The sequence below is a fragment of the Durio zibethinus genome, chromosome 18 (genome assembly GCF_047325235.1).
Source record: "Durio zibethinus cultivar Kanyao isolate XHJ-2024 chromosome 18, ASM4732523v1, whole genome shotgun sequence".
NCBI lineage: Eukaryota > Viridiplantae > Streptophyta > Magnoliopsida > Malvales > Malvaceae > Durio > Durio zibethinus.
This window is the reverse complement of record NC_143179.1, coordinates 21,286,222-21,311,452: the sequence shown is the minus strand read 5'-3', so window position 1 is coordinate 21,311,452 and position 25,231 is coordinate 21,286,222. Positions and strand designations below refer to the sequence as shown.

Here is a 25,231-nt window from a genome sequence, read left to right as displayed (position 1 = left end):
GATGGACCTGACAATGAGATCCAAAGTTTGATTGCAAGTGGTGGAAGAAAGTCCCATTCTCACTTTTTGTTTCTGTTTTTCTTTTTTTTGATTAGTTGTCATCAAATTTATAAAAAAAAAAAATTGTTTTAAAAATTATTAAAATTTTATCCAGTTATCCAAGAAAACAATTACTCACTTCGTCTCAATTTTTTTTGTCCATCTTGTTTTTGAGATATCTTAATATTATATTTTTTTAATATCCAAATTTTTTATATTTTAAAATTATTTTTACTTTTTAACATTAAAAATTAAAAATTTTTAATTTTATAAAAAAATTAAATTTAATATTAAATACATTAAAATCTTTTTTTTTTTTTTTAATTTCGTAAAACTCAATACAAAACAAACACATAGGTACAAAGGGAATATAATTTTAATCTACCTATATTGTTTAAGGAAATTATCTAAGCTATAGTTCTTCTCATCACATGTTCTCCCTTCATTGCACAACTCTTCCGCCCTTTTATCGGTAAGAGCGAAAAATTTCATCACAGCACCCATTCATACCACTTTTGTTTCGTGCTTATAAATATAACAAACATCCAAATAATTTCCATATGGAATATTTAAAATTGTAAAAAAGAGTGATAATATATAAAATTGTAAAATTGCAAAAAAAGTTATAATATATAAATGAAATTAAGCATAATCATGTATTTAGATGATAGGAAATAATTCGAGTATTCATTGTGATACGTGGAAAACATGTAGAATTGTGTCAACAAATAATCATGTAATTTATTGATAAAGTGATTAAAATTTTTAGTTTAATGATACACTATATTTCAATGATAAATCTTAATTTATTGCAATTTTAAATATATATAATAATAATATTTAATGAAAAATTGATTTAGTGGAAAGAAGAAGATTATAGAATGATTTTAAATTTAAATTTTATTGTTTATGATTTTGATTATTTAATTATATTTTAATTTATTAATTAATTATTTAATGATAGATGAATATAATAATTAATTATAATTATAACTTCTTTTCTATTTGCAATTAAAAAAATACACAGTATAGAAAATTGTTTGAAAGAATTACATCATGTGAACGTATAATTTTTCATTCAAATTATATTATAGAGTTATATTATTTAAAAATTATTTATTTATTATTAATTAATTAAAATAAACATTTGTTATTTAATTATTATATGTAATATATAATTAATAATTAATTTTTTAATAATATAGTTATATGATATAATTTAAATAAATATATATTAATATGGCTTAATTATTTCGTTCTCATCTTTTCTCCAGCCACGGCACCCACGTCCCGTCGATTATGCCGCATGGCTAGGCGCTGTCAAGGTTATTCCATAACCAGAAAAAAAACAAAAAAAAAAAAAGAAACTGGAGCCAAATTCGTGGGTGGACCAGTGGCATCTATCTCTTTAATCCTTATCCTAGCGATATGAGGTGACTTCTACTTTACCCAACTTTAAAGGAACCCATTGTGAATGAGTGTATATATATATATATATATATATATATATATATATATATATATATATATATATATATATATATATATATTTAACTGTTTAATTTAATGATTAAAATAATTTTATAAAAAATATTAAAATTAAAATTCGAATCTTAATTTTTTTTTAATATAAGGCTTTACTCTCCCGATAGAAAAAATATATTTATAATATATTTATTTATTTTTAAATAAAATTTAATTTGATTTGCATAAAAAATTTATTTTGTTTATTTAAATTTAATTTATTTAAATAATAATTAATTTACTTTCGATTTATTTTTGATTCAATTAAATTGAATAAATTTATTCATAAATATTAAATAAATATATTTATAAATATATATAAATAAACATATTTATAAATAATAAATAAATCAAAATTAAATAAATTTAAATAAATAAAATTTAAATGAATATAAATATATTTTAAAATAAAATATAAATAAATAAAATAAAAAATATAATATAATTTTATTAATATTATTACAAATAAATAATAAATAATAAATGAATAAATTTTAAACGAATATATTTATTAATATAAATAAATAAAATAAATTTTTATTTATATTTTATTTATTTAATAAATAAATTATTATTATTTAAAATTATTTATTAAATTTAAAAAATAAATATAAAAAATTAAAAACTAAAAACTAATCATTTGATGAACAGTTCATCCAAATCTCTTTTTATATACAACCGAAAAGGAGTAGCGCTGATGTAAAGGGGCTTGGACTTTGAAGCTCCCGTTTTTCAACGGCACACCAGCCACTTGTTTCAATCAGCTGGTCCTGCAAAGTTAACACTTTTAAAGGTTTTCACCTTTTGTGGCTTTTTCCCGGTTTCCCTTCTCCTTTTCACTTTTTGTTTTTTATTCCCTCGGAGAGCCTTTTCTTGGACAATAACGTATAGCTGTTAGTTAAAGCTCCAACTAATTCATGGCCGACATATCCCACCAATTAATCGTGTTCTGTCCTGCTGACTAATTAATCAACAATCAAGTTATAAGATAAAACTTGTTTTTCTGGGAAAGAAAAAAGATGGTGTGTCCTCAAGAGAACCACATAACAAAAGTTGATTTACTTCGGGAAGGAAGATGTAATTGTCTCCCCAAAAGCCATGGAAGGAATCAGGGAAATCATATTAACACTACCAGAAGAGAATGGCTGGAGACTGGAGAGGTTTCCAGCCTTTCCGCTTATTCCAAGGCTTTTGGTGTTACCCCATATCGCCTGGAAAGTATCATGCTAGCTCAAGAATGCTTCAAGGCTGAATCAAGTTGTATCATTGTTTGCAGCACTCCAAAGAGAGGCATCGCCTGGATTAAGGCACTTACTTTTTACGTTGTTACATTTTTACTGTTTAAAGGGCCGCATGATTGGCATAGACCCAAAGGATACGCTTGTTTCCTTGTTTCTTTTTGCAGCAAGGAAAATAAACCCATTTATACGTAGGAGGCTTTGGAGCTGTCTTGTGAAGGCAAATGCTAGTGACAACGATTCGTTTAGGAAAAACAAGGTTGGAGACTGGCGCAACTACCTGACACCCCATATGGCAAATGGCCTCGACAGGATAACTGAACAGAAGCTGAAAGGATCTGTCTTGACTTTCGATAGCTCATAAATCAGTGATAGGCAATTAATAACAACAAGATATGCATTTTCAGTCTGCATTCTCACTATTCCAAAAGTGAACTAGACCTTTGCCTCATGTTAACTTGTTAAGCGCCATAAGCGGCAAATATATATATATATATATGTATAATTTTTTATTTGTGAAAGCTTTTGCTAGATTTGGATGGTATTAATTGCATCTTTCAATACATAGTTGTTGGAAATTGTTGGTTTTTGTTTCTAAAAACATAGTCGTATATGATAAGGATTAGATGGACTGATGAATGGTTAGCACGAGACTTTTAGCTATTAGAATTTGGAATTCTTATTTGTTGTCAATTTCCAATCTTGAAAAAGAAGGGATGAAATTTATGAGACGCACGGGAGAACAGACATATTTTATTGTGTAAACAAAAGGTGACTAGTGCTCATGCATCCTGTTGGGCTTAGTTTTCTCCGCGTGGAGGTGATTTAAAATTAAAGCTCATTTATCATAGACTTTTTAGTTGTTTTAGGTTTGGTTATAGGGTTTTAAGCGCTTATATGATTGAAAAAAAAAAAAAAAGACAAAAGAGTGTGATGGCAAAATAGAGAAAAAAAAAAGAGAAAAAAGGATTTTGTGTAATTCCAATCAAGTAGTTTGATCGAAGTTAATTCATTGTTCGATTGAGCTAAAATTTTATTAGTGTGTTCACGACTAATTGTTCTTTAGTTTAAACGGTAAATATCAAGTTTTAAGTTTTTTACTTACTGATTTTATATGTATTTGTTAATCCCTACATTTACTGAGACTTCTCTAATTTTTTTTTGTAATATTATTTCTTTACTAAGATTATTTAATCTTGAGATATTGTGATTGTATATCTCTAGTTCTAGCTAAAAAGAATTTTGTATTTTCATTATTTTAATAGTAGAGATTATTTGTTGCTACCCGTGATTTTTACTTCTTGTTTTATTGAGGTTTTTTACGTAAATTGCTTGTGTTTTTGTACTTGTGGTTTGGTGATTTATTTGTTAGCTCTATTTATTTGATTCCTACTAGATTCACACAAGAAAGTGATAATTTGATTTTTTTCGCTGCGTGACATATTCGATTTGAATATTATTTGATGTTCTTGTGCTTGAGCTTTGATAATACAACTAAGCTTTGGCACAAATGACTTAGTCACATAAGCAAGAAAGGTTTGAAGGTTTTGGCCAAGAAAAATCTTTTTTCTGGAGTAAAGAATATATCCTTGAAAAAGTGTGATTATTGCTTGGCAAGGAAACAAATAAGAGTTACATTCAAGACATCCCTTCCATCAAGAAAGCCAAGTATACTTGATTTAGTATATTTTAATGTTTGTGGTCTTATAATAATGAAAACACTTGATAGTTTCATCTATTTTATGACTTTTATAGATGATCATTCAAGGAAGATATGAGCTTATACCTTGAAATCAAAACACCAAGTGTTAGATGTATTTAAACAATTTCATGTTTTAGTTTAAAGACAAACAAGATTGAAATTAAAATGCATAAGGACTGATAATAATGGTGAATACACTGAACTTTTTGATAAGTATTGTAGACAGTAGGGAATTAGACATCAAAGATTACCTCTTAAAACTCCTCAGTTGAATGGGTTAGCTGAAAGGATAAGCATGACACTAATGAAAATAGTGAGATGTTTGCTTTCACAGGTACAATTATCAAAATCTTTTTAGGGTGAGGCTTGAGTATAGTTGTACATCTTTTGAATCTCTCACTATGTGTTCTTTTAGATTTTGATGTTTCAGATAGAGTTTGATTAGGCAATGATGTGTCCTATGATCACTTACACACCTTTGGATGTAAGGCTTTTGTGCATATTTTCAAAGATTAGAGATCCAAGCTTGATGTCAAGACTAGACAGTGTGTGTTCCTCGATTATGGCCATGATGAGTTTGGGTACAAATTTTATGATCCAATGTAGAAGAAACTTATGAGAAGTAGGGATGTTATTTTTTGTTAAAAATCAAACCTTTTAAGATATTCATAAGACTGATACATTAGTTTCATGATACAATGATGATTTGATTGATTTAGATCTAGTTTCTCTAACACATGTGCCTATAGGGTTGAATATGTTGAAGATAACCAATACAATACAGGTGATGTTGATATCAGTCTTACACAGGTTAAGATAGGTGATGATACTTATGAATAGTCACTAGTATCAGAGGTTCAACTAGAGGTTTTACCAGAAGTTTCACTCATGAGATCTATTAGAGATCGACAACCTTCCATATGGTATTTTGGTTGTGAGTATGTGCTACTAATTGACGAAAAAAAACCCAAATGTTATGCAGAGGCCATGAAAGATGAACACAAAAAAAAAGGGTTAATACCATGCAAGATGAGATGAAGTCTTTGCATGATAATAGTACTTTTGAGTTGGTAAAGCTACCAAAAAAGAAGCTTGAAGTTTATCATTCAATCATCGGAATGGTGATTCCCTTTACATAGTCGAAAATGAAGAGATTTGCTGGGCTTAGTTTCCTTTATGTAGAGATGGCCTAAAACTAAATCCTATTCACTAAAGATTTTTTTAGTTATTTTATGCTTAGTTATATGGTTTTAAACCCTTATATGGCTGAAAAGAGAAACAAGAGAGTGTAGCGGCAAAATAGTGAAAAGAAAAAGAAGAAAAAAAAGTTTTGTGTAATTCCGATCAAGTAGTTTGATTAAGGTCAATTTGTGGTTTGATTGAGTTAAAATTTTATCAGTGTGTTTACGGTTTATTGTTCTTCAGTCTAAACGGGGGAGATCAAATTTCTAGTTTTTTACCTACCAATTTCGTGGGTATTTATTAATCTTTAAATTTATTGAAACTTCTCAAATTTTCTCTTACAAGATTGTTTAATCTTGAGATATTGTTATTATATTGTAACGTTCCAATCCCACATTGGGATGTTTGAAGATTTACTATGATATATAAGTAGAGGCTTAAACCTAAACTTATGAGGCATCTTTTGTAGGATATATATGCCACTAGATCTAAATTCCTTCTAGATCTACTTATATATGCCACTAGATCTAAATTCCTTCTAGATCCACCAATAGTCATAGCCAACAACCCTATAATTGCAGATGGATTTATTATTCGTGGAGTCAAGGGAGATGCATCCATAGAGCCCTAAAGTCTTCCATAGGGTGCATAAATCATGTAATCAATTGTCACTTCTTGCACCCCAACAAGGCAACAACATCCAAAATTTAACTAATTTCTTGCCACCAAGGGATGACTGGCATGTAAATTATAAATAGAAAACATTGTTTAGAAACAAATTTCCCTATTTTTCCTGTGTATTATCTTACAGAATAAAATAACAAATGGTATGCATAGGTAATTCCATATAAAAGAGGAAACTATTTAAGATGACCAAGAAAAACCCAAGCTGGGAAGTGAGGAGCAGCTTCAATTTAGCACCTCTAAAAGACACAGAATTATGTACAGCAACCTCCAAGGATCATTATTTCAAAATCCCATTTTCTTCTGATCAGGACCGGTTCAACCTGATATATCATTTCATTCACTAGACAAGAGAGCACCCCTTTGTCCTGGTTGTGCTGTTTAGTGGCCAGGATGGAATGCGTCATCTGCTTCCTTGGCATTAAGAGAGAAGATATCAACAGGGGCGCTAGTGCAGTCAATAAAATTGTGATCCTTGGATCTACCATTAGAAGATCCCAAAGGATGATCCAAGTATATCACTATAACAGTGATATCATCGTGGAAATGGCGTCTTGCTCCTTTTTTAATTCTCTTAATATCATCATATCTCATTTCTCTTTTCTTTGCAGCCTCCTGAAGTGCAGCTCTTACCAATCGCTTTGCTATTCCCTATGAAAGAAGGATATATCATCATCACCTTTATCATCACATTGCATAATATTTAATGATTTGAGACCAAGTATATTAACAGTGAAAGTGACTGATAAAGTTATAAACGAGAAGTGCATGAAACTATTTATTAGGATGGAGTCATACTACTCTAGGACTTTTCAAAACAATCTCACAAGCTGCTTGATCACTTAATTGCTCCCAAAGACCATCTGATGCAAATATCAAGAACAAGTCCTGAGGCTTCAGCTTCCGAATTAATATAGAAGGCTCTGCTGTCATTACAGGTCTTTTCAAAGGAATTGGGAATCCAAACTGCTGAAATAGAGGATCCCTGTTGAACTCAGGTTTCTTCAGATATATATCTCCAATCGATCTCGAGACCTAACAGGAAGAAGAGTTTTAGTTAAAGCCTCCTAACTCAGATGGTGCATATTCCAGGGATGATATCAGAATCAGACTATCAACTTGAAGGAAAGAAAAGCACATTTACAGTCATAAAGTTGTACTAGAGCAACAGATACCATGTGACTCTTTTCATTCTACAAGAATGGTCCCAAAGTAGAATTGGAGAAACCATTTTTGTTTTCAGTTCTAGACTGAAATTTATTTCTGACTCATAGTGCTACAAATTGTGTTAGCAAAGTGAAAGCACGGAAGTCACAAGCAGCAGCAGGTATACAATATAAATGTTCATTCACCAGTTATTATAATATGTACCATCACAAGACAATACATTCAAGGTTGTGATTCACCTATACCTCACCATTCACTCTTTGAATTCATTACACCTAATATATCAGATGAGAGAGCGACAGTGCCGGAACAGGTGGAAATGTGATATGCAGAGAAAGAATAAATACAGATGCGACTCAAAGAAATTGCGTTTGAAGATTTCCTAATACACTTCTATAGGATAGGAATATAATCATTTGGATAATAAACTTCTAAATGACACATATAACTGATTCAAGGGCTACCACAGAATAAAGAATAGAATATCATGCCTTCTATCATAAACCAAAGCTATATTTTGCTCTTCCTTTTTAGTTCAGATGAAATAATCTTTTGCTTTCCAGGAATAACTATAAATTAAAATACTCGAAAAATAATATTAAACACGAAAAGAAAATTTTATCTGGGAGATTCATAAATTACTGCAATGTAAACAAAGACGCAAGCAGTGGAAGACAAAAGGAATATTGAGATGGAAAAATGTTTTGGGTGCATTGGCACCACATCTATGAGTTTGAGCATAAAGCTAGATTTTCTCCAATAATTTTCAACTTTTTAAATGTCAGAAAATCTCAAACCTTTATAGCCATTTTAATGCTCATAGGAAGGTGAAGAAAGTGTGCATCTATCAAATATTAAAAGAAGATTTAGATGCCTGATTGATCTATTGGCGTATCATAATATTCAAAGAAACAATTAGAAACTACATGATAGACCCAAGAGAAAGGCTAAACATTCGACTAAGAAAGTGAAGTCAATTCGTAATATGAAAGAGACTTCGGTAACCATAAAAGGGTTCTGAAGATCTACATATCTGCAAAAATGCCTAGATAATTTATCATAGAAAGGTTCATTTCTTCAATATAGAAATGGTGGTAACCCCACATTTTAATTGGTGTGTAGAGCATAACATAAGGAATTAGGAGCACATAAGTTGCCATTTGAATTGCAGATTCTTGACGAAGCAGCGTAGTAGGAACATAAAATTTCACCAGGATATCACAAAATGGATCAAATGCTCATAAAGTTGCAAAGTCAATGCTAATAAAAATTTCAACATTAACCAGAAATGCAGATTTGCATTTGCTATTGGGGCAACTTGTTAAAACTAATATCTACAACCATACAAATTTATGGTATTATAACAACAGAAGATCGAAAACTGTGAACCACTAAGACAGTTAACTGAAGAAACCAAGAAGAATACAGAAATTTGTACCTGAATTATGCCCTTTATCCGCCAAACTCCATGGTTATACACTACAATGTGAGAATCATCAGGGTGGAGTGCTACAACCTCCTTCCTCACCTCTTCAACACCAACATTATGATCAGTTGATAACCTTTCTGCCACCACCAGATTATTAGTGCCATTTGGGGACACTCTCCGGCCAAGCACTGCCCTCGAGTCTCCCAGATTAGCCACATATAAAACATCGTTAGCAATGGCCCCAACAAGACAGCAGGAACCAACTGAAGCAATCTGTGGTCTAGCTGGCAATGATCGCTTCACTAAGTGCAAAAACTCCTCCTCAGTAGCATCAAACGCCTTCTTTATTACTTCTGCTGACAACCCTCCATGCTCTGATGCAAACTCTACCATAATTGAACCAGCAAAAAAAATGAACTTTTGTTTCTCTATATAATTGACAAGAGCTATGAATTAACCAAAATTTTGTTTACTTTGGTTTATAGCAAATGTTATTTTGGAATCAGATTATATTTTATCATTAGTTTCTTTTTCTTTTTATTCTGTCCTAAACATTCTAACCAGTTCAAAATCTAAAAAAAAAATCCCAAGAAACATGCACTTACTATGAAGAAAAGGAAACAAGTGGTGAGTGATGAAACGGGAAGCCTCAGGTCCGCCATGACCATCGTAGACGCCAACGTATGTGGCGGAAGGGGAAGTAAACACCTGTCCTTGATCCTCCAAGGAAGAATTCGCTTGCACAACTGCTATGGAGTAATCTCCTGAAGCGTGTGGCTTCAACTCCATATGCCACAACAGCCCATCTCCTCCACCCCCTCCTCCAAAGCACTTCTCCAATGGCCTTGTGCACATCTCCAACATCCTTTTTGACTGTTAGAAAACTTGTTGAACTTCACGATAAAAAAAAAGTTGTCCCAATAATAAATAATGGGGAATTTCTTTTCCAGGGAAAAACTGCGGGGTTTGCAAGGAATTTTTCCAGGAAATTTTAAAGGGGGTGCGGCTGTGAAATGTGTGATATATAATGGAATATATTATTCCTTTGTTTTTGTTGATATTGGTATGTTGTGGGAGTTTCAAACAGGACAGGAGGATGGTCGAAAACTTCCGGTCCAAACTGGAATGGTTCAAAGTAAACGGTTAAGCAAACAAGAAAAGAAGGGAAAGAAAGAAAAAGAGGAGAGGAATTGACGTTGATGTTGGAAAACTTATCCAGTGCATGGCAGCTAGTTAGAATCCAATTCTTTAGCAACGAACGCGCGTAGTATCCAAATCAGCCCTCAATCTTCTGCTTAAATTCTTCACGAAGCCGTGAAGCTCACGTTTACGCTTTGCCATTTTGTTCCATTGAAAAATTAGATACCTACAAATTCAAACTCTCTGAAGAATTTAGTCCTGTTTTTTTCCTTATTTTAATTCCTTCACTGTTTAGTAGCCATGGGAGATGTATGAACCCAATTTTTGTTTAGTGCGGCTTGGAACAAATCATACTGTATCTTTTAGCTGTAAGTAAAGTAGAGTTTTTCTTCTTACAAAGGTTTGATGTGTTGCTATTGGAGAAAATAAAAGAGAAAAATACATTGCAAGTGAGAATTTACCTTGCAATTGCATGATTACAAGAGAGAATAGGCAAAGCTAAGCAAAATTTTAAGGTTTGTAAACAGCTGGCGGTTGTTGAAACCTCAGGTTCAGGGTTTTTTTTTTTTTTTTAATGAATTCTGTTTGTATCTTTACAAGGTAGCTTTGAACAAAATTTGAATTTAAATGATTTTTTTTTTTCAAACTATCATTTCTTCGGAAAAAAATGATAAAATCAAACTGATTTTTCCATCTTTGCATCATGTAATCACGCTGAAAAAGTTTCATGGATTTTTTTATACCAGTAGAACAAGCTTTTTCTAATCGCCAATTGATTGATTTGAAAGTTGATTTCCTTTTAATTTCCACTGAAAGTGGCGATATTTGGTATTGTTAGTAATGGGAGAAAAAGGAAGAAAAAATAGGTATCACCACTCACCCTTCGATAAAATCAATGGACAGGAACAAAGAATAAAAAAAAAAAGATTTCACCATTTTTTTTCAACAAGGCCTGGTCACTTGACTTTCAAGGTCTCAATTTTTGTCTTATTATGTGAATTATAATCAGAACAAGAAATTCATTGCCGTACCTGACACTCACAATCTCACATTCTTATGGCAATGTCTGAAAACATATCACTAAACTCTTACCCCAAAGTCAAACAGTTTACACTTGTAAGAAACACACGTAACATTTTGATTCTCATGAAGGATGTTTTATAAGAGTAAGATTTAATTCCTTGCCGAAATGGGGAAAACAATAAAGAAATCTGATAACACTCCATTTTGTTGAAAACACTTGAAGTTTGTCGGCAGTGGAAAGTGACGTACCATCTTAATTACCTTGTAATGTGTTTTATTATTTTTTATGCTGCTTTTGATGAACAACCAAATGTGGGTGACATAAAGAAGCTAAAAAAAAATCCTGGGTCTAATTAAATTCTTCAAATGCATGCCATTAAAATTTCAAGACAAGATCTTGTAGTTGAACAAGATTGGTGTCTTGTTGGAATCGTTTTGAAAATTTTAAGTTACTGTTTTTTAAAGTTCTTGAATACGTTTGGTTGATCAATTTCGTTGGTCTCTTTGGTCTGCTACTTGCAGCTGCCATTTTTAAGTGTGTTTTGTGGCTGACTAGTAAGATTGCCATGCTTTATTCTTCAGTTTATTTGACTTTGTTCACAAAAAACAGTATATGATCTCTTACTTGAACAAATTAAAATCCCCCTTTAACAAATAAAAACAAAGCAAATAAGAAATGGTTTTTCATGGATTAGGCCTTGCTTTAGTTTCCAAGCTAGTTGGGCCAACTTGGCCTGATACTTCAATGTTGTAGAGTTGATAGGAATCAGATTTCCTTGCGCACCAACAATAACTTCACATCAAAATATGCCCACTTGAGCCACGGTCCAATGAATCATTGTTGTCTATCACGCACCATGTTTGGAATGAACTGAAATCATCATAGATTCAATAATTAGAAAACTCTCCACTTTTCCAATAATCAGTTAGGTATATTTCTTTTGCCTATAGGAGGGCCCAACATGCATTGTTGTGGATAAGCATTCTTTGGTTGAGCAAGCAGCTTTCTTGGCTATCCGGAGCAAGATCAAACCTCTCATCATCAAAAGAACAAAATGGGATTGAAATTGAAAGAGATATTATCCAAATTCCTTCCTTCCATGTTTTACTTTTGCTTTTCTTTTGAATTGCATGTTTTCAATTTCTTTTTTTTTCCCTTTATCTGTGCGCTTCTCTGTTTCATTGCGGTTGTGTGCTTTAGTGACAGTCACGAATTGCGGTTTCAATGTCCTGTTAAAGTTGACACTTCAATCATTCTCCACAACCATCGCCATATTTGTTCATGCTCATCATTTCCCACCCATCTTTTCAATCATCAATTATTCACATATCAGAAACGTGAATGGACAAATATAATCAAAAGAAAATTCAATAATTAACTTCAAATCTCTCAAGAGACAGTGAGAGATTTTCTACATACATAGTCTGCACTTTGAAGTATTTCCATATGCTATAACGTAAAAAATAACGAAAACTTAAACCAAAAAAAGAAAAAAAAAGTTGATAATGATGAAAGAAATGAAAAAGGGTAGCATGCGAGGGATTGTTCATGGGTCTTTGCTTAGGCCTCATCAACATAGCTTGCATGTGAAACTGAAAGCTCCTTTAACCATTCAAACGTTCGATGACGTGATAAAGCTTGCTTTCCTTCTTGCTTCTTCTTTTCTTTCTGTTTCATCTTCTTGTTTATCTTCAATTCTTGCAGCAGCTTCTTCTTCTTCTTAGCTTCCATGGCGAAATGCAACATTGCTTTCTTTTTCTCATTGTTCTTGTTACTTTTGATGACTACTGTGTTGTTCAATGGAACCGTTTCAACTGTATTAACTGAACACTTACATCCACCAAACAACCCTATTCTCTTTTCTAAGAAACCCTTGTTTAAATCTAGCTGATTCTTTGCAACTTCAGTACCACTGTTGCTAACAATCTTGCTGGTGCTGTTCTTGGTGCTTGAACTGCTGTTACTGCTATTGCAACTGCTGTTTCTGCTGACAGAGTTTCTATTACCGTTATTGTTGTTGCTACGAACTTTCAAGTCTTGCAATCCAAGTTCTGGTGCTCGAACCAAACCTAACCTGAAAAAATCCCACATTGATGATTTCTGGTTTCGGCTGCTGACATTGACTGGCCGAGTTTTGGACAATCTTATCTGGGGTTTGGGACTTGGATGTGTGTTGAAGTTGTTTCTGATTTTAATTGGCTTTGACTTGGTATTGGAATTGGAACTGGAATTGGTAATTGAATTGAAATTTCTTGCTGTAACCGTGGAGGAATTATTGCTACTTGCTGAGTAATGACTACTTCTAGTGCTGCTGCTTCTGCTACTGCTACTAACACTTGTGAACCTGCTTAATGAACCATGGTCCATGGACTCTGACCTTGACAAGCACCGGCTAGTGTTTTGGCTATCTTGGCGGCACCTTGTCAGGCCGCTGTCTGAACTAACTGAGAGACGCAGGGGTAGAATTTGGCCTTTAAAGAACACTTCATCAGCTGAACACATTTCTGGTTCTGTTGAAAGAGAGCCACCCCATGAGCCAAACTTGAAATCTTCTTCTGTTTTAATTGCTTGGGATTCACCATCTTCCTCATTCCTTGGTTGGACTTGGTTCTCTTCTTCAATCAAATTGACTGGCAGATCACACAATGACAATGCTTCTTCTTCTTCTTCAGCTTCCCATTTTTCTTCATCAACACAACTAATTGCGGTACTCTTCATGGCTTGAAAGTTAATACAAACTGAAACTTTTGAAATTCAAACACTGTTTGGGTCCTCCTCGGATGTAGCAAAGGGTGCAAAAGTTGGATTTATATAGCAAGAACAAAGTAATTTTGAATTGCGGAGAGAGAAAGAGAAGGGGGGAGAAATAGGGAGACAAGTGGAATATAAACAATTATAAGCTACTGCAAAAGGAGCAATAAAGAAACAATAGAAAATGCCATAAGTCGGTGCAGGCGAAGCAAACAGGGTCTCTTCCTTGTTTGGGAGTAAAAGAAAGTGAGGGGCTCTAGGCTGGCCATTAGCCAGCCAAGCTAGTATTTATGCACTCTCATTTTCATCAATACTCTCGTGGAGGACAAATGGGGGGTTGGATTTTGTGCTCTAGTGGGGCTAAAGCTAAAGACTATTGGCATGCAAAATTTTTCCAAATTTTGGAAAGAAAAAAACATGAAATAGTTAAAAATAGAATCTTAGGTTAATTCACAGTGTCAATTGTCTTTTGGGCAGCAAAGCAAGCTCTAGGATTCCATCTTATGAATGGAATTCTTTTGGGTCTATTCAAGAAAAGAAAAGTTGAACTGTTGATAATGGCATATATATTGTTGAGATGGAGACTAATAGAGACTAGAGACAGGAGGGCTGGTGTTGTTTTTATTTTACAAAAAAAGAAATGGGTGTGTAACTTTTTAGAGTCGGTGGCCTTGGGTTTGGTTTTATGGGATAGATTGTGATTTATGTGGTGCAAAATGGAGCTCTAAAGATTTTGAATGTTCATGGCAACGGGGTGACCTTTCATGGATGAATAGGACTCATTGGGTCTTTTTTTTTTTTTTTACTTTGTTCTAGAAAGGTGTTTTTGCCTTCGCTGATCAAGCAGGAAAGGAACGACATGTATTTTTCATTGTATACGAGAAAGTTTTTTTGTAAAATGTGGAAAAAAAAAACAGGAGATTTAAGGTCATGGACCACTTTAAATTTGATTTTACTTTGAAAAATGAAAGGCTGAAGTTTCCGGATTGGCATTGACAGTAGCCAACATATCTGTTTGTTTGTGTTTTGGTTGTGAAAAAAACAGGTCCAGAAACATCTTCTGTTGAAATTTCCTTTGTGTTGCCATAACTTTACAGTGATTTTTAAAACTGAAATTGAAAAGATTCTGCATTGATCATGGAGTTTTGATATGGTATTCATTTTCATTTGTTCAATACTTAATGAGTTCTTATGGAGAGATTAATTGAATTTGTTTATCACCCAAGAATAGAGTTGTGCCTAAAAAAGAATAAAGAGTTGGCTTACAAAATTCCGAAAATTGATTAAAAGAGTAAAGGTTTGTGGGCTTATCAGTCATCTCCCGTTGGGTATGCTAAAGTAAACAAAAGTAATCTTGGTAAAAATTATAATTAAAGATAAAATAGCTTATTTATGACTTCATCACTTCAACCATCCCGATGGGATTGAAAATTTTCTCTATTTTCTTCTGTCTTTCCTTTTCAGTTCTTGTTGGATTTAGTTTCTTTCTTGTTCCTTTAGATTTTTCTAATGGCTTTAAATAATTGGAGAAGATTTTGGCATTTAAATCTTCTACAGGTACAATTTTCAAAGCAAATTGACCATATAAAAATTCAAAGTGACCAATATGCAATCTAACAACTTGCGTAGATCTTCCCATTTGCAGTACTGCCCTCCTGCTAATGCACGATAAAATCTATCCCTGCAGTAGACTGGTCTTCCAGCACCAGCCTCTGCAGCAGCTGCTGCTAGATCATCATCAGTCATAACCTCCACTGGCAGTCGAAGCAACTCTTCTTTTCTACAATATACATGGAAATGTTGTGAGAATGGCAGAAAACCTTGAGAATTTGAATTATCTGCTGATCTTCATATGCCCATGTACCTTATATTGAGCTTTGTGTTGGGTTTTGAAGCAACAACATTTGATGGGTTGTCCTTTGTGGCAAAGGCTGTTTTAAAAAAATCCTCTACTGGCGTCGCAAAGATAAATAGAAATACTGCTGTAACAAGTACGACTCCTGTTCCAACTAGTGTCTGTTTCAACAACTTGATAACTGGTTTAACCTGGAGGCAAAAATTTTTTATGTGAAACTTGCATGCCTTTTTCATAAGCACAACTTTTTCTGCATGCTATCTACTACAATGACTAAGTTGTTTGCATATGTTAGTACCTTATAAGAGCCCAACAATCTGTCACGAGCCAGGACCTGCAAAGGAAAAAGGAATTATGGATATCAATGTAGTGCATGAAATGGTATCTGCCTGATGAAGAATATTTCATTCTTGTTGTTTTAGTTCAATTGATTTCAACGAGCAACTCTAATTGGCTGTGCTTGAAACTTGAGTTTCTCGAAAATTTCAATCTTTTACATACATTAGGCAGAGTGTTTAGGTTTTTTAGTATTTGGACTACGCTTTCTGTTTCAGACAAGACATTTCAATGAGCCACTTTTCTATGAACCATCTGGGAATTGTTGGCTGCCCTTGGAACTTAATTCAATCTTAGCAAGGTGGTCCATTTCACTTGATTTCCAATATTGAATGCTCAAAACTTAATAATTATTCTTGCTTTGGAAACTTGTAGCAGCTTGTGGCAAAAAAAAAAAAAAAGAAGGAAATTTAGAGCAGCTGTTAAGAATAACTTCGGGCTTCTGTCCTTGATTGTTCCTTTGCTCCTCTCCTGACAAGAAAGAAAGAAAGAAAGAACGAAACAATATGTACTAACCTCAGGTGGTTTTACCCACATTTGACCATCATACCATCCTGTCTCTTCATATGGTATTACTGCTGATAGAAGTCTATCGCCAACATAACTCCATCCCTGCAACATGCTGAACATTAACGTTTTAAAGTTCCAAAGAAATTGATGCTTGAAGCTTTGGAATTATGGATAATTAACAATAACTGTATATGGTTGCTACTAAGGACAAGCTGTATCTTAAATTAATTCTTTTGTTGTTTCATTTATGAGAAGTTTTGTGGTGCTGAGCTTGTGCAATCATCTAGCATTATGACATTTTTTGTTAAATTGCTTAATGATTATTCTAAATGTAGCCTCTCAAATGAATTCAATTGTATTATGCTTTTGTTCTTACAGCTAATTGGCATGTTAGACATTTTGATTCCATGTCTCCAATCAAGGAAAGACTTGAATAGACCTGAGGCTCCAATATTATCACGATATATTTTCTGTTCTTACATATGCATGGCATACACAATCATATATCCCCAAAATGATTCACAAATGGCCATGACAGAAACATCCTTATTTACCACAGCAACAAAATAGTTAAACCTGAAAAGAAGACAGTCATACCAGATAAATTCTTAATACAATTAGTGACATGAGGAAAAGAGTTCCTGTTCCAGCAGCAAGCACAAATCTTAAAGGTTCCTGCAAGGTGTGAATTAGAATGTTAAGTGGCAAACTTTTTCTGGGATTGAAAATATGTAGCTTGTCATAAATTTAGTATTCTCTTGATTGCTTGTGTGATTAGTTGCTTCTAGTAATCTTTGAATGAATTTTCAAATTTATGTATGGCCCTTTGGTCTAGTGGAGTGATCATGTATTTATTTGTTAAAAGGTGGGTGGTAATGGGTACAAGGTTCAAATCCTTTATCTCCATTTGATCCCATCATAGAAGTAATAGAACCTTCATCAGTAGTTTTTAAGTATAATTTGGCATTAATTCTTTTATGTATTATTGAGACATTATTTATGCAAATGGTGATAATGCAATGGTTTCTGCACCAGTTCCTCTGCTCTTAGACTTACCCTCAAAGGATTAAAGCTTGCAGCTGCTATTGGGACTCCAAGAACTGTGAAAGTTACTAGCCAGAGCCCTCCTAGACGAAGGAAAAATTGCCCCGGTCCCAGTTCGCCCCACGAATACAGAGGTCCATCTTTCAGAGACGAGTACTCGTTCACCTATTTCAGGAACAGATGATTGTAAGTATGAATAAGAAATGCATTGATTATAATATAGCCTACAAGAATGTTACATCCGAATCAGAATCCACGTATGCCTGGCAAATCACTTGCTTTTTCATGCTTTACATTATTCTTTTCTCGTATGCTAACGCCGGTAGAACTTTCAGTGTTCAATAATGATCATATGTTGTCTGCTAAGCTATGATAACATAAATATCTATGTTTTTAATCTCGGCAAGTGAACATCATATGAAGAAAGTTAACATAAATATCTGTGTTTTTAATCTCTGCAAGTGAACATCATATGAAGAAAGTTTTGATTTGAACATACCGGCCTTTGTTCAAAAGGGACCTCAATTTCCAAGCCAGGTTCCCAGCTCCGGCCTGGAAAGCCACTGCTCATACCATCGTCCATCTCATCTTTTAACACCCTGACAGATACCCCCCGAGGAAGCTTCTGTCAGTTATGATACGTAGTTAAGCATGAACCATAGCTGCTCCCAAGCTTGATATGTCTTGGACTAGGAACACTTGGAGAACAATAAACATTTAATCTAAGCATCTATTGCCCGAAGTAGAAGCAGCCAACTAATCTGTTAAGTATGTTTTACGAACAGGAAAAGAGCAGGAACAAATGATTGTTGAGTTCACTGCTTAAAAGGGCATGGATTAGATTCATTTGGGTCTTTTCCGTGGAGCAGAAACAACGATACAAATGCTTTTGTCATCTTTCATTGATGATTCTTTTACGTGGATGAAACCGATAATCACGAAATAAACAACTGCCAATATTTTTTGTGGTCCGAGAAGGAGAGTTTGGAAGCGTAGCTTGAAGCACTGTGGCAATTGTTGCCTTGCACGCTATTTTTGTGTGCAATCCTCGTGTTTCCACGGGCGAGAGTGAGATTGTGAGAGCGATGGATCTAGGATTTTCTCCCTTATGAGCTGCGGCCTTTGGAAAAAAGAAAATTCAATTCGGGTTTTCTTACATTTCTAATCTTCTGCAACTGCCCAAATATTTGACCTCACAAATGTAACTCTCATCAGCAATTTCGTCGGCTTTTATTTTCTTTTGAACATTGATATATTTTCACTTTCAGCCATGGAATCAACCAATATTGGCTTGTGGGTCAAAGTCGAATGAGAGTCTTTTCGTTTGTTTTTTCGTCGCCTAAAGTTTACATCATGGCTGTCTTCACTCTTTGATAACACCTAATCAACGTGCCGAACATAGATTTAGTTTCTAATTTTTTTTATTTACCCTAATCAGGTGTTGAAAATTTCCCCTTTAATATATATTTTTTATATTTAAAATTATCAAAATTTAAATTATAATCGTTAAAATTAAAAGTCTTAACATTAGAACAGGTCATATATCTGATTGCGTTTTAATTTCATTCACCTTACCAAATCCATCACTTTTTGGAAACTCACTTAATTCTGATTCTGCCTCCTTTTTAGTTGTTATGATCATACCTTCCCCGCAAAGAAGCAATAGCAGATTATTATAAACAAAGTAGACTTTATCTTAACTGGCTTTCAACATTTCAGCGCTTTTGTTTTCTTTCTTTGATTTTTAATTCTCTTTGTAGTGATTAAGCCTTTTAGAATGAGTAGCACTCAAATGTTTAACGATTATACACCAAAAAAGAAGGCCAAAAGCAGATTTTACATCTTCTTGTACAGGAAGTCCAAAGCAAACCTGGGGTTTCCCAGCGTTTTTCTTTTCTGCTGTTTCTTCTTCATTGCTGGTTTCTTTGCTTTCAACCTTCTCTCTCAGGTAGTTGATTAACTTTCATCTTTGAAAAAATGGTAGAGTTTTCAGTTTGTTGTTGATTTTTTTATTCATTTATTTGAAAGGGGGTTCCTAGAGAAAGGCAGAGATCGAGGAGGCTTGAGTCACTGGAATATGACTTGATGTCACATGGAGAAACAGGAGATGGTTTTATTTCTATGATTCCTTTTCAGGTTCTTTTTTGTTATTACAGTTCGATTTGATAAAAGAATGTGTTGGTAATTTGATTGGTCTTTTTGGATGTGAAAAATTGATCTCTTCTGATAAAATGAATTATATTTGATATGACTCTATTATCTATAAAAGGTTATAAGCTGGAGGCCGCGTGCCTTTTATTTTCCCAAGTTTGCAACTCCAGAGCAATGCCAACGAGTAATCAACATGGCAAAACCAAAACTTGAACCATCAACTGTGCTTTTAACAAAGCAAGAAACTGAACAGCCCAAGGACATTAGAACAAGGTACTATGTTTAATATGCCGATGTATATGAGTGTGTGCACGTGCCTGTATGCCTGTCTTCATGAACTTGTGACAGTTAAGAACATAGAACCTTGATTAGGTGTTGAAAACTTTTAATGTGAAATTATTGTGGTTTTTATATCATATTCATGAAAGATACCTTATGTTTCAACTCAATGAATGGTAAGAAGTATCTGTTTTAAAGTCCCTTTGTTTGCATGGTGGGAGGGACTCCCTCAGCTGTGTTTGAATAAAACAACATACACAGCATGGGTTCTCCCACCACGCATCCAAATGAACTCTTAATCACTCTGGGGTTAGCTTTATAAATCATTTTTGAATAAATTGGCAGTGCAGAAAGTGAAAGTCACTGGTATGATTTGGTAAATGAGGTTAAGAGTAGAACTGATTTCCGAATTCTGCAAATTATAATTTCTTCAAAAATAGTTAGGATGGAAGTCATTATATTTGCAGTGATATATATATATATATATATATATGTATATATACATTATTTTTCGCCTGTATTTTCTTGTTAAACAGTATGGGCACGTTTCTTAGTGCTGATGAAGATGAGACTGGGATTTTGGATGCCATTGAGGAAAATATTGCAAGGGCCACAAAGCTACCAAGAGATCACTACGAGGTATTGTATCATAGTAAATCCAATTATTGCATAACAATCACCGGAGAGATGAGAGCGTAAACAAATAGCAAAAGCAAAAGTATTGATCAGCAAATGGATTAATCCAAATTATCTGTGGATATGATCACTATGTTTCAGGCATTCAATGTCTTGCGCTATGGAGTAGGACAGAAATATGATTCGCATTATGATGTGTTTGATCCTGAGCGATATGGCCCGCAGAAGAGCCAAAGGGTATGTACAATAGAGCAAGTCCGTTGTCAATGGAAACACGGGAATGGTTAAAATGTGCAAAAACTTCAAAAAAAAAAAAAGACTTTCTGCTGATCATTATTAAATGAAACATTCTGATAAATCTCGATTAACCTCCACTCAGGTTGCTACTTTCTTGGTGTACTTATCAGATGTTGAAGAAGGAGGGGAAACTGCATTTCCATTTGAGGTAACTTCAAGACTCCTGCTTGTCCTCTTGCTTCTGGTTTGAACATTTCTCAATAGAAACATATGGATTGGTAGTTGCTCAAGCCTCAATGCTCTGATCTGCAGAATGGCTTGAATATGGATGGAAATTATGATTTCAAAAAATGTATTGGCCTGAAAGTGAAGCCTCGCCTAGGAGATGGGATTCTATTTTATTCATTGTTCCCAAATAATTCAATTGATCCAGTAAGTGTTTTCTATTATTTTCAATTTAATCTGTCAAATTCAAGGCTTAAACAACATGGTATCGGACTATGAAACAACATTAATGGCTGCTTTTGCAGACATCAGCTCATGGGAGCTGTCCAGTCATCAAAGGAGAAAAATGGGTGGCTACAAAGTGGATCAGAGATCAACAAGATTTTTAGATTTCCTGTCTACTTATAGTTAGATGCTTGATTCACAAATTCGCTTAGATTTGTCTTTGTATCCAATTAACCTCTACTCAATAAAATTTTTTCCCATTTAGGGTAACATCTTCTCCTTTGTGAATGTTGAAAAACAAAGAATCAGTTGGTACAGTGATACAGATTTCAGATGTGTAAAAATATGTAATAACTCTACACTGTTTTTTCAACTTTATTTATTCTGCAAGCAATTTTACATTCTCCTTCTTGGTTCATCACTTTGCCTAAACTAAAAATTTCAACATTTTTTGAAAAATCATACATAAAATATACAAAAAATTAAAATCAAGCACTCAACACAAACAATATTAAGAATTATTACATTAAAGTAGCATTTGATATTATTTTCAAAACCATTGTAGTGATCTAATTATCATGGTGATAAAATTATCAAAGTGATTTGATAATTAATGATTTTAGATTATTATATTTGGTATCATATTATAAATTATTGTGTTTATATTATGTGAAAAAATAAATCATATAATACAAAATATCTAACATAACCTTATAAAAAAATAAAATATTTAATATTTATTGAATCAATAATTTATAAATTTGGTAAACGGTATTTTATAGAAAATTACAAAATATAAATCAATTTTGATAAAATTAATTTCTAAAATAATTATTAAATAAGTTCATTATTTGTTTCTAGTCAATATAAATTTATAGCATAAAACTTTTTTTTAGAATAAATAATTAAAAAAAAGTTTTTTAAAATTTTTAGTGACCAATTTCTTAGAGTAATATTAACAATTTTTTTCACAAGAATAAATTAATCAAAAATAATATTAAAAATTACTTTCTATGGCCATAAAACTTTCCTATGGTGTAGGTTTAGAATCAATGCACTCTCTTAGGCAATAATTTTATCATTCCAATAATTTAAAATCATTATCATATAAAATTTTTAAATTATTATCGAACAAATGATATAATTACTAAATGTAAATCATTGTAATTTTTAAACGAATCACTTTCTATCAAACACTTTTTAAAGGGTCATATCACAAATTTAAAGTTTAAATTTCCTTACTTGTAATATATATATTTTTTCTTTAGATCTCTTTTATATAAAAAATATATATATAAATTTGGCACTTATCTATTAATTTATAAACAAATAAATCAACTTAAATTATTAAATTAAAATGTTTAAAACTTTTAAAACGTTGACCCAAAATTCTAATTGAGAAAATCTCAACCAAAACATGGAAATAAGATTATACAAAGTAGGAAATAATAAAGTTTCAACTTTGTCACCAAAGTTTCAACTTTGTCAGAATTGAAAACACGGGAAGAGGGCGTAATCCGGTGTGCCAAAAAGACAGGAGACAACAGTTTCATAACACAAATCCGCGTACTGATCGCCTATATTTTATTTCCGTTGACTCCCATTTCCCAAATGGAAAATTTCGTTTCTGATTTCTCTCTGTGTCTTATAAATAAAACTTCCGCTCTGTATCCTCCCAGGCTACAAGTTTAACATCAGACGAAGACAGAGAACAAACAACATACATAGTTTTGCAGTCAAAAGCTATACTGAATTTTGCATGTTACAATGTCTACCTCTCAGATTCTTTATGATTATACTCCTAAAATGAAAGCCAAAGCAAGAGCTTACTGGTACTGGAACTGGAACTGGAACTCCAGAGCAAGGTTTGGTTTACGTGCTGTTTTTCTTTTCTGTTTTTTGTTCTTCATTGCTGGCTTCCTCAGTTCGAGCCGTCGCTCTGAGGTTCTTCCCAACTTTCCTTTCTTTTTCTCATTTGTGCTTTCATATTCATTGTCATTTCCTTCCTTTTTTTAATCTGTAATTGATAGTTTTATTTCCTTTTACCATTGGAAGTGGGTTTCGGGAGTTAGGCGGAGAACAGAGAGGCAGCTGGACTCGATGGAGTATGATTTGATGGGACATGGAAAAACTGGAGATGATTCTATTTCTGTTATTCCTTTTCAGGTTCTTCAGCTTTGGGTTTTTTTCTTTTTTATTTTTTTGTTTATTAGTGGTAACATTTTGTTAGAACCGATTCTGATGTTTCTAATATGCATGATCAAATTCATTCCAGGTTATAAGTTGGAGGCCGCGGGCTTTTTATTTTCCAAAATTTGCAACTCCAGAGCAATGCCAACACATAATCAACATGGCAAAGTCAAACCTTGAACCCTCCAAATTGGCTTTGAGGAAGGGAGAATCAGAACATAAGCGGCAGAATGTTCGAACAAGGTATGCACACTAACTACATATGTAGTTGCAAAGTTATTTAGTAAGCGATTTCAGAGTTTAATTCAATTGATTCATGTAACAAGTGGTATCCAATTAGTCTAGAATTCAAATCTCCGCAACACTTTCTCTCGTCTCAGCTGCGGCCTCTTGCTAGCAAAATGTTATTTGCTAAGCTCAGCTAACAGTTTCTTGTTAATTAACAGCATGGGCACGTTTCTTAGTGTTTCTCAAGATAGTACTGGGGTTTTGGATGCCATTGAAGAAAAAATTGCAAAGGCCACAAAGCTTCCAAGGACTCATTATGAGGTATATCATTGCATGATAAATTAACAATTTACTGCTAGGAAGAGCCTAATTGAGGACTTCCTTTTTCTTTACTCTCTCTTTCTCTCTCCCTCTTTTCAGATCAGCTTGATTCCTCATGTAGTTCTGGGGATATATTCCATTGTTTCAGGCTTTCAATGTCTTGCGCTATGAGCTTGGTCAAAAGTATGACTCACATTTAGACGCGTTCCCTTCTGAAATATATGGCCCACAAAAGAGCCAAAGGGTATGTCCTTTTTTCTGCTGCTATTCTATCTATGATTTTCATTGTTTTCCTCTCTCCAAAGGCATGCAAAGCTCACGCACCTGAGAAACAGGTTGCTACCTTTTTGGTTTACTTATCAGATGTTGAAGTAGGAGGGGAAACTGCATTTCCATATGAGGTAATAAGGTCAAAACCTCTGCTTCTCCAGTTCTTTATTTTTGGTTTGACATTTTCTGAATATAAAATATATGGTTCCAATAGCTTCTGATCATCTGCAGAATGGGTTGAACATGGATGGAAGTTATGATTTCAAAAAATGCATTGGTCTGAAAGTGAAGCCACGCATGGGAGATGGATTTCTATTTTATTCATTGTTCCCCAATAATACGATTGATCCGGTATGCATTTTTCCATTGCTTTGTCCTTTCTCTCATTGCAAATTTGTTAGCAACTTTTGTATTGTTCTTTTATTTTTCATCATCTGATGGATGTTTTTGCAGACATCACTTCACGGGAGCTGTCCAGTAATCAAAGGGGCAAAATGGGTGGTTACCAAGTGGATAAGGGATCAAAATTTTCTTTAGTTCTGGCATTCAGCATTCAGCCTCCTGACATCAGTCAAGTTGTTTAGAGTTTCTGACTTTTCTTGTTTATAACAAAATTTTCCCATTAAATACCAATAAAAAAAATTCTTGCACATAGGTTGATCCTTTTTTCTCATGTATTTGTTGGAAAAAGAAGAATAAGTTTATACAGATTTCACATGTGTCTAGATATAATAGCAAAAAGGATAAAATAATATTTGCAAAAGAAAAAAATTTCTGTTCTCTTATTAAATCTAATAATTCGAATATTTGCATCTTTATTTTTATTTCGATTGCATGACAACAC

At 33.3% G+C, this 25,231-nt stretch overlaps 5 protein-coding genes across 10 annotated transcripts; 2 read left to right on the top strand and 3 right to left on the bottom strand.

The window, feature by feature from the left end:
* Positions 1–6,450: 6,450 nt before the first annotated feature.
* On the bottom strand, positions 6,451–10,097 carry LOC111299950 (putative protein phosphatase 2C 63). The gene is made up of 4 exons (XM_022895495.2): positions 9,571–10,097; positions 8,975–9,351; positions 7,168–7,404; positions 6,451–7,020 (listed from the first exon to the last, which is right to left on the bottom strand). Exons 1-4 carry the CDS (start codon positions 9,827–9,829, stop codon positions 6,751–6,753), a joined length of 1,143 nt encoding a protein of 380 aa, XP_022751230.2. The 5' UTR covers positions 9,830–10,097; the 3' UTR covers positions 6,451–6,750.
* A 2,351-nt stretch (positions 10,098–12,448) lies between these two features.
* Positions 12,449–14,329, bottom strand: LOC111300725 (uncharacterized). The gene has a single exon (XM_022896342.2). It carries the CDS (start codon positions 13,845–13,847, stop codon positions 12,690–12,692), a length of 1,158 nt encoding a protein of 385 aa, XP_022752077.2. The 5' UTR covers positions 13,848–14,329; the 3' UTR covers positions 12,449–12,689.
* An 813-nt stretch (positions 14,330–15,142) lies between these two features.
* On the bottom strand, positions 15,143–18,578 carry LOC111300724 (protein CONSERVED IN THE GREEN LINEAGE AND DIATOMS 27, chloroplastic-like). Of its 2 annotated transcripts, XM_022896338.2 has the most exons (7): positions 18,125–18,572; positions 17,638–17,790; positions 17,179–17,256; positions 16,588–16,683; positions 16,034–16,069; positions 15,745–15,926; positions 15,143–15,660 (listed from the first exon to the last, which is right to left on the bottom strand). In XM_022896338.2, the coding sequence occupies exons 1-7, from the start codon at positions 18,206–18,208 to the stop codon at positions 15,447–15,449; spliced, it is 843 nt and encodes a 280-aa protein (XP_022752073.2). In that variant the 5' UTR covers positions 18,209–18,572; the 3' UTR covers positions 15,143–15,446. The 2 variants fall into 2 exon arrangements, with proteins under 2 accessions (XP_022752073.2, XP_022752074.2); XM_022896339.2 differs by lacking the exon at positions 17,179–17,256 and having other exon boundaries at positions 18,125–18,578.
* A 632-nt stretch (positions 18,579–19,210) lies between these two features.
* LOC111299947 (putative prolyl 4-hydroxylase 9) lies at positions 19,211–21,683 on the top strand. 3 transcript variants are annotated; one of them, XM_089746867.1, is made up of 8 exons: positions 19,211–19,573; positions 19,654–19,761; positions 19,895–20,049; positions 20,592–20,694; positions 20,833–20,928; positions 21,071–21,136; positions 21,241–21,360; positions 21,459–21,683. In XM_089746867.1, the coding sequence occupies exons 1-8, from the start codon at positions 19,403–19,405 to the stop codon at positions 21,540–21,542; spliced, it is 903 nt and encodes a 300-aa protein (XP_089602993.1). In that variant the 5' UTR covers positions 19,211–19,402; the 3' UTR covers positions 21,543–21,683. The 3 variants fall into 3 exon arrangements, 2 of the variants coding, with proteins under 2 accessions (XP_089602993.1, XP_089602994.1); XR_016329538.1 differs by having other exon boundaries at positions 19,264–19,573; positions 21,099–21,136; positions 21,459–21,486; XM_089746868.1 differs by lacking the exon at positions 21,459–21,683 and having other exon boundaries at positions 19,264–19,573; positions 21,099–21,136; positions 21,241–21,377.
* A 1,298-nt stretch (positions 21,684–22,981) lies between these two features.
* On the top strand, positions 22,982–25,209 carry LOC111299946 (putative prolyl 4-hydroxylase 9). 3 transcript variants are annotated; one of them, XR_016330005.1, is made up of 8 exons: positions 22,982–23,322; positions 23,434–23,544; positions 23,654–23,811; positions 24,015–24,117; positions 24,266–24,361; positions 24,453–24,518; positions 24,602–24,738; positions 24,841–24,869. XR_016330005.1 is itself a non-coding variant. In XM_022895488.2 (8 exons), the coding sequence occupies exons 1-8, from the start codon at positions 23,146–23,148 to the stop codon at positions 24,922–24,924; spliced, it is 915 nt and encodes a 304-aa protein (XP_022751223.1). In that variant the 5' UTR covers positions 22,984–23,145; the 3' UTR covers positions 24,925–25,209. The 3 variants fall into 3 exon arrangements, 2 of the variants coding, with proteins under 2 accessions (XP_022751223.1, XP_022751225.1); XM_022895488.2 differs by having other exon boundaries at positions 22,984–23,322; positions 24,619–24,738; positions 24,841–25,209; XM_022895490.2 differs by having other exon boundaries at positions 22,985–23,243; positions 24,619–24,738; positions 24,841–25,209.
* Positions 25,210–25,231: the final 22 nt, after the last annotated feature.

What these genes read in the sequence shown, in the direction of transcription:
- LOC111300724 (XM_022896338.2), bottom strand. Translation starts at nt 18,208, where the DNA reads ATGGACGATGGTATGAGCAGTGGCTTTCCAGGCCGGAGCTGGGAACCT. An exon ending in GATTGTTGGGCTCTTATAAG is followed by an intron (nt 15,927 to 16,033) that starts GTACTAACATAT and finishes TTTTGCCTCCAG; the next exon opens with GTTAAACCAGTTATCAAGTT. An exon ending in AACACAAAGCTCAATATAAG is followed by an intron (nt 15,661 to 15,744) that starts GTACATGGGCAT and finishes TGTATATTGTAG; the next exon opens with AAAAGAAGAGTTGCTTCGAC.
- LOC111299947 (XM_089746867.1), top strand. Translation starts at nt 19,403, where the DNA reads ATGAGTAGCACTCAAATGTTTAACGATTATACACCAAAAAAGAAGGCC. An exon ending in CCCAAGGACATTAGAACAAG is followed by an intron (nt 20,050 to 20,591) that starts GTACTATGTTTA and finishes CTTGTTAAACAG; the next exon opens with TATGGGCACGTTTCTTAGTG. An exon ending in GCCCGCAGAAGAGCCAAAGG is followed by an intron (nt 20,929 to 21,070) that starts GTATGTACAATA and finishes ACCTCCACTCAG; the next exon opens with GTTGCTACTTTCTTGGTGTA.
- LOC111300725 (XM_022896342.2), bottom strand. Translation starts at nt 13,847, where the DNA reads ATGAAGAGTACCGCAATTAGTTGTGTTGATGAAGAAAAATGGGAAGCT.
- LOC111299946 (XM_022895488.2), top strand. Translation starts at nt 23,146, where the DNA reads ATGTCTACCTCTCAGATTCTTTATGATTATACTCCTAAAATGAAAGCC. An exon ending in AAACTGCATTTCCATATGAG is followed by an intron (nt 24,519 to 24,618) that starts GTAATAAGGTCA and finishes GATCATCTGCAG; the next exon opens with AATGGGTTGAACATGGATGG. An exon ending in CCAATAATACGATTGATCCG is followed by an intron (nt 24,739 to 24,840) that starts GTATGCATTTTT and finishes ATGTTTTTGCAG; the next exon opens with ACATCACTTCACGGGAGCTG.
- LOC111299950 (XM_022895495.2), bottom strand. Translation starts at nt 9,829, where the DNA reads ATGTTGGAGATGTGCACAAGGCCATTGGAGAAGTGCTTTGGAGGAGGG. An exon ending in CTTGTTTCCTTTTCTTCATA is followed by an intron (nt 9,352 to 9,570) that starts GTAAGTGCATGT and finishes CAATTATGGTAG; the next exon opens with AGTTTGCATCAGAGCATGGA. An exon ending in GGATAAAGGGCATAATTCAG is followed by an intron (nt 7,405 to 8,974) that starts GTACAAATTTCT and finishes TCTTCCTGTTAG; the next exon opens with GTCTCGAGATCGATTGGAGA.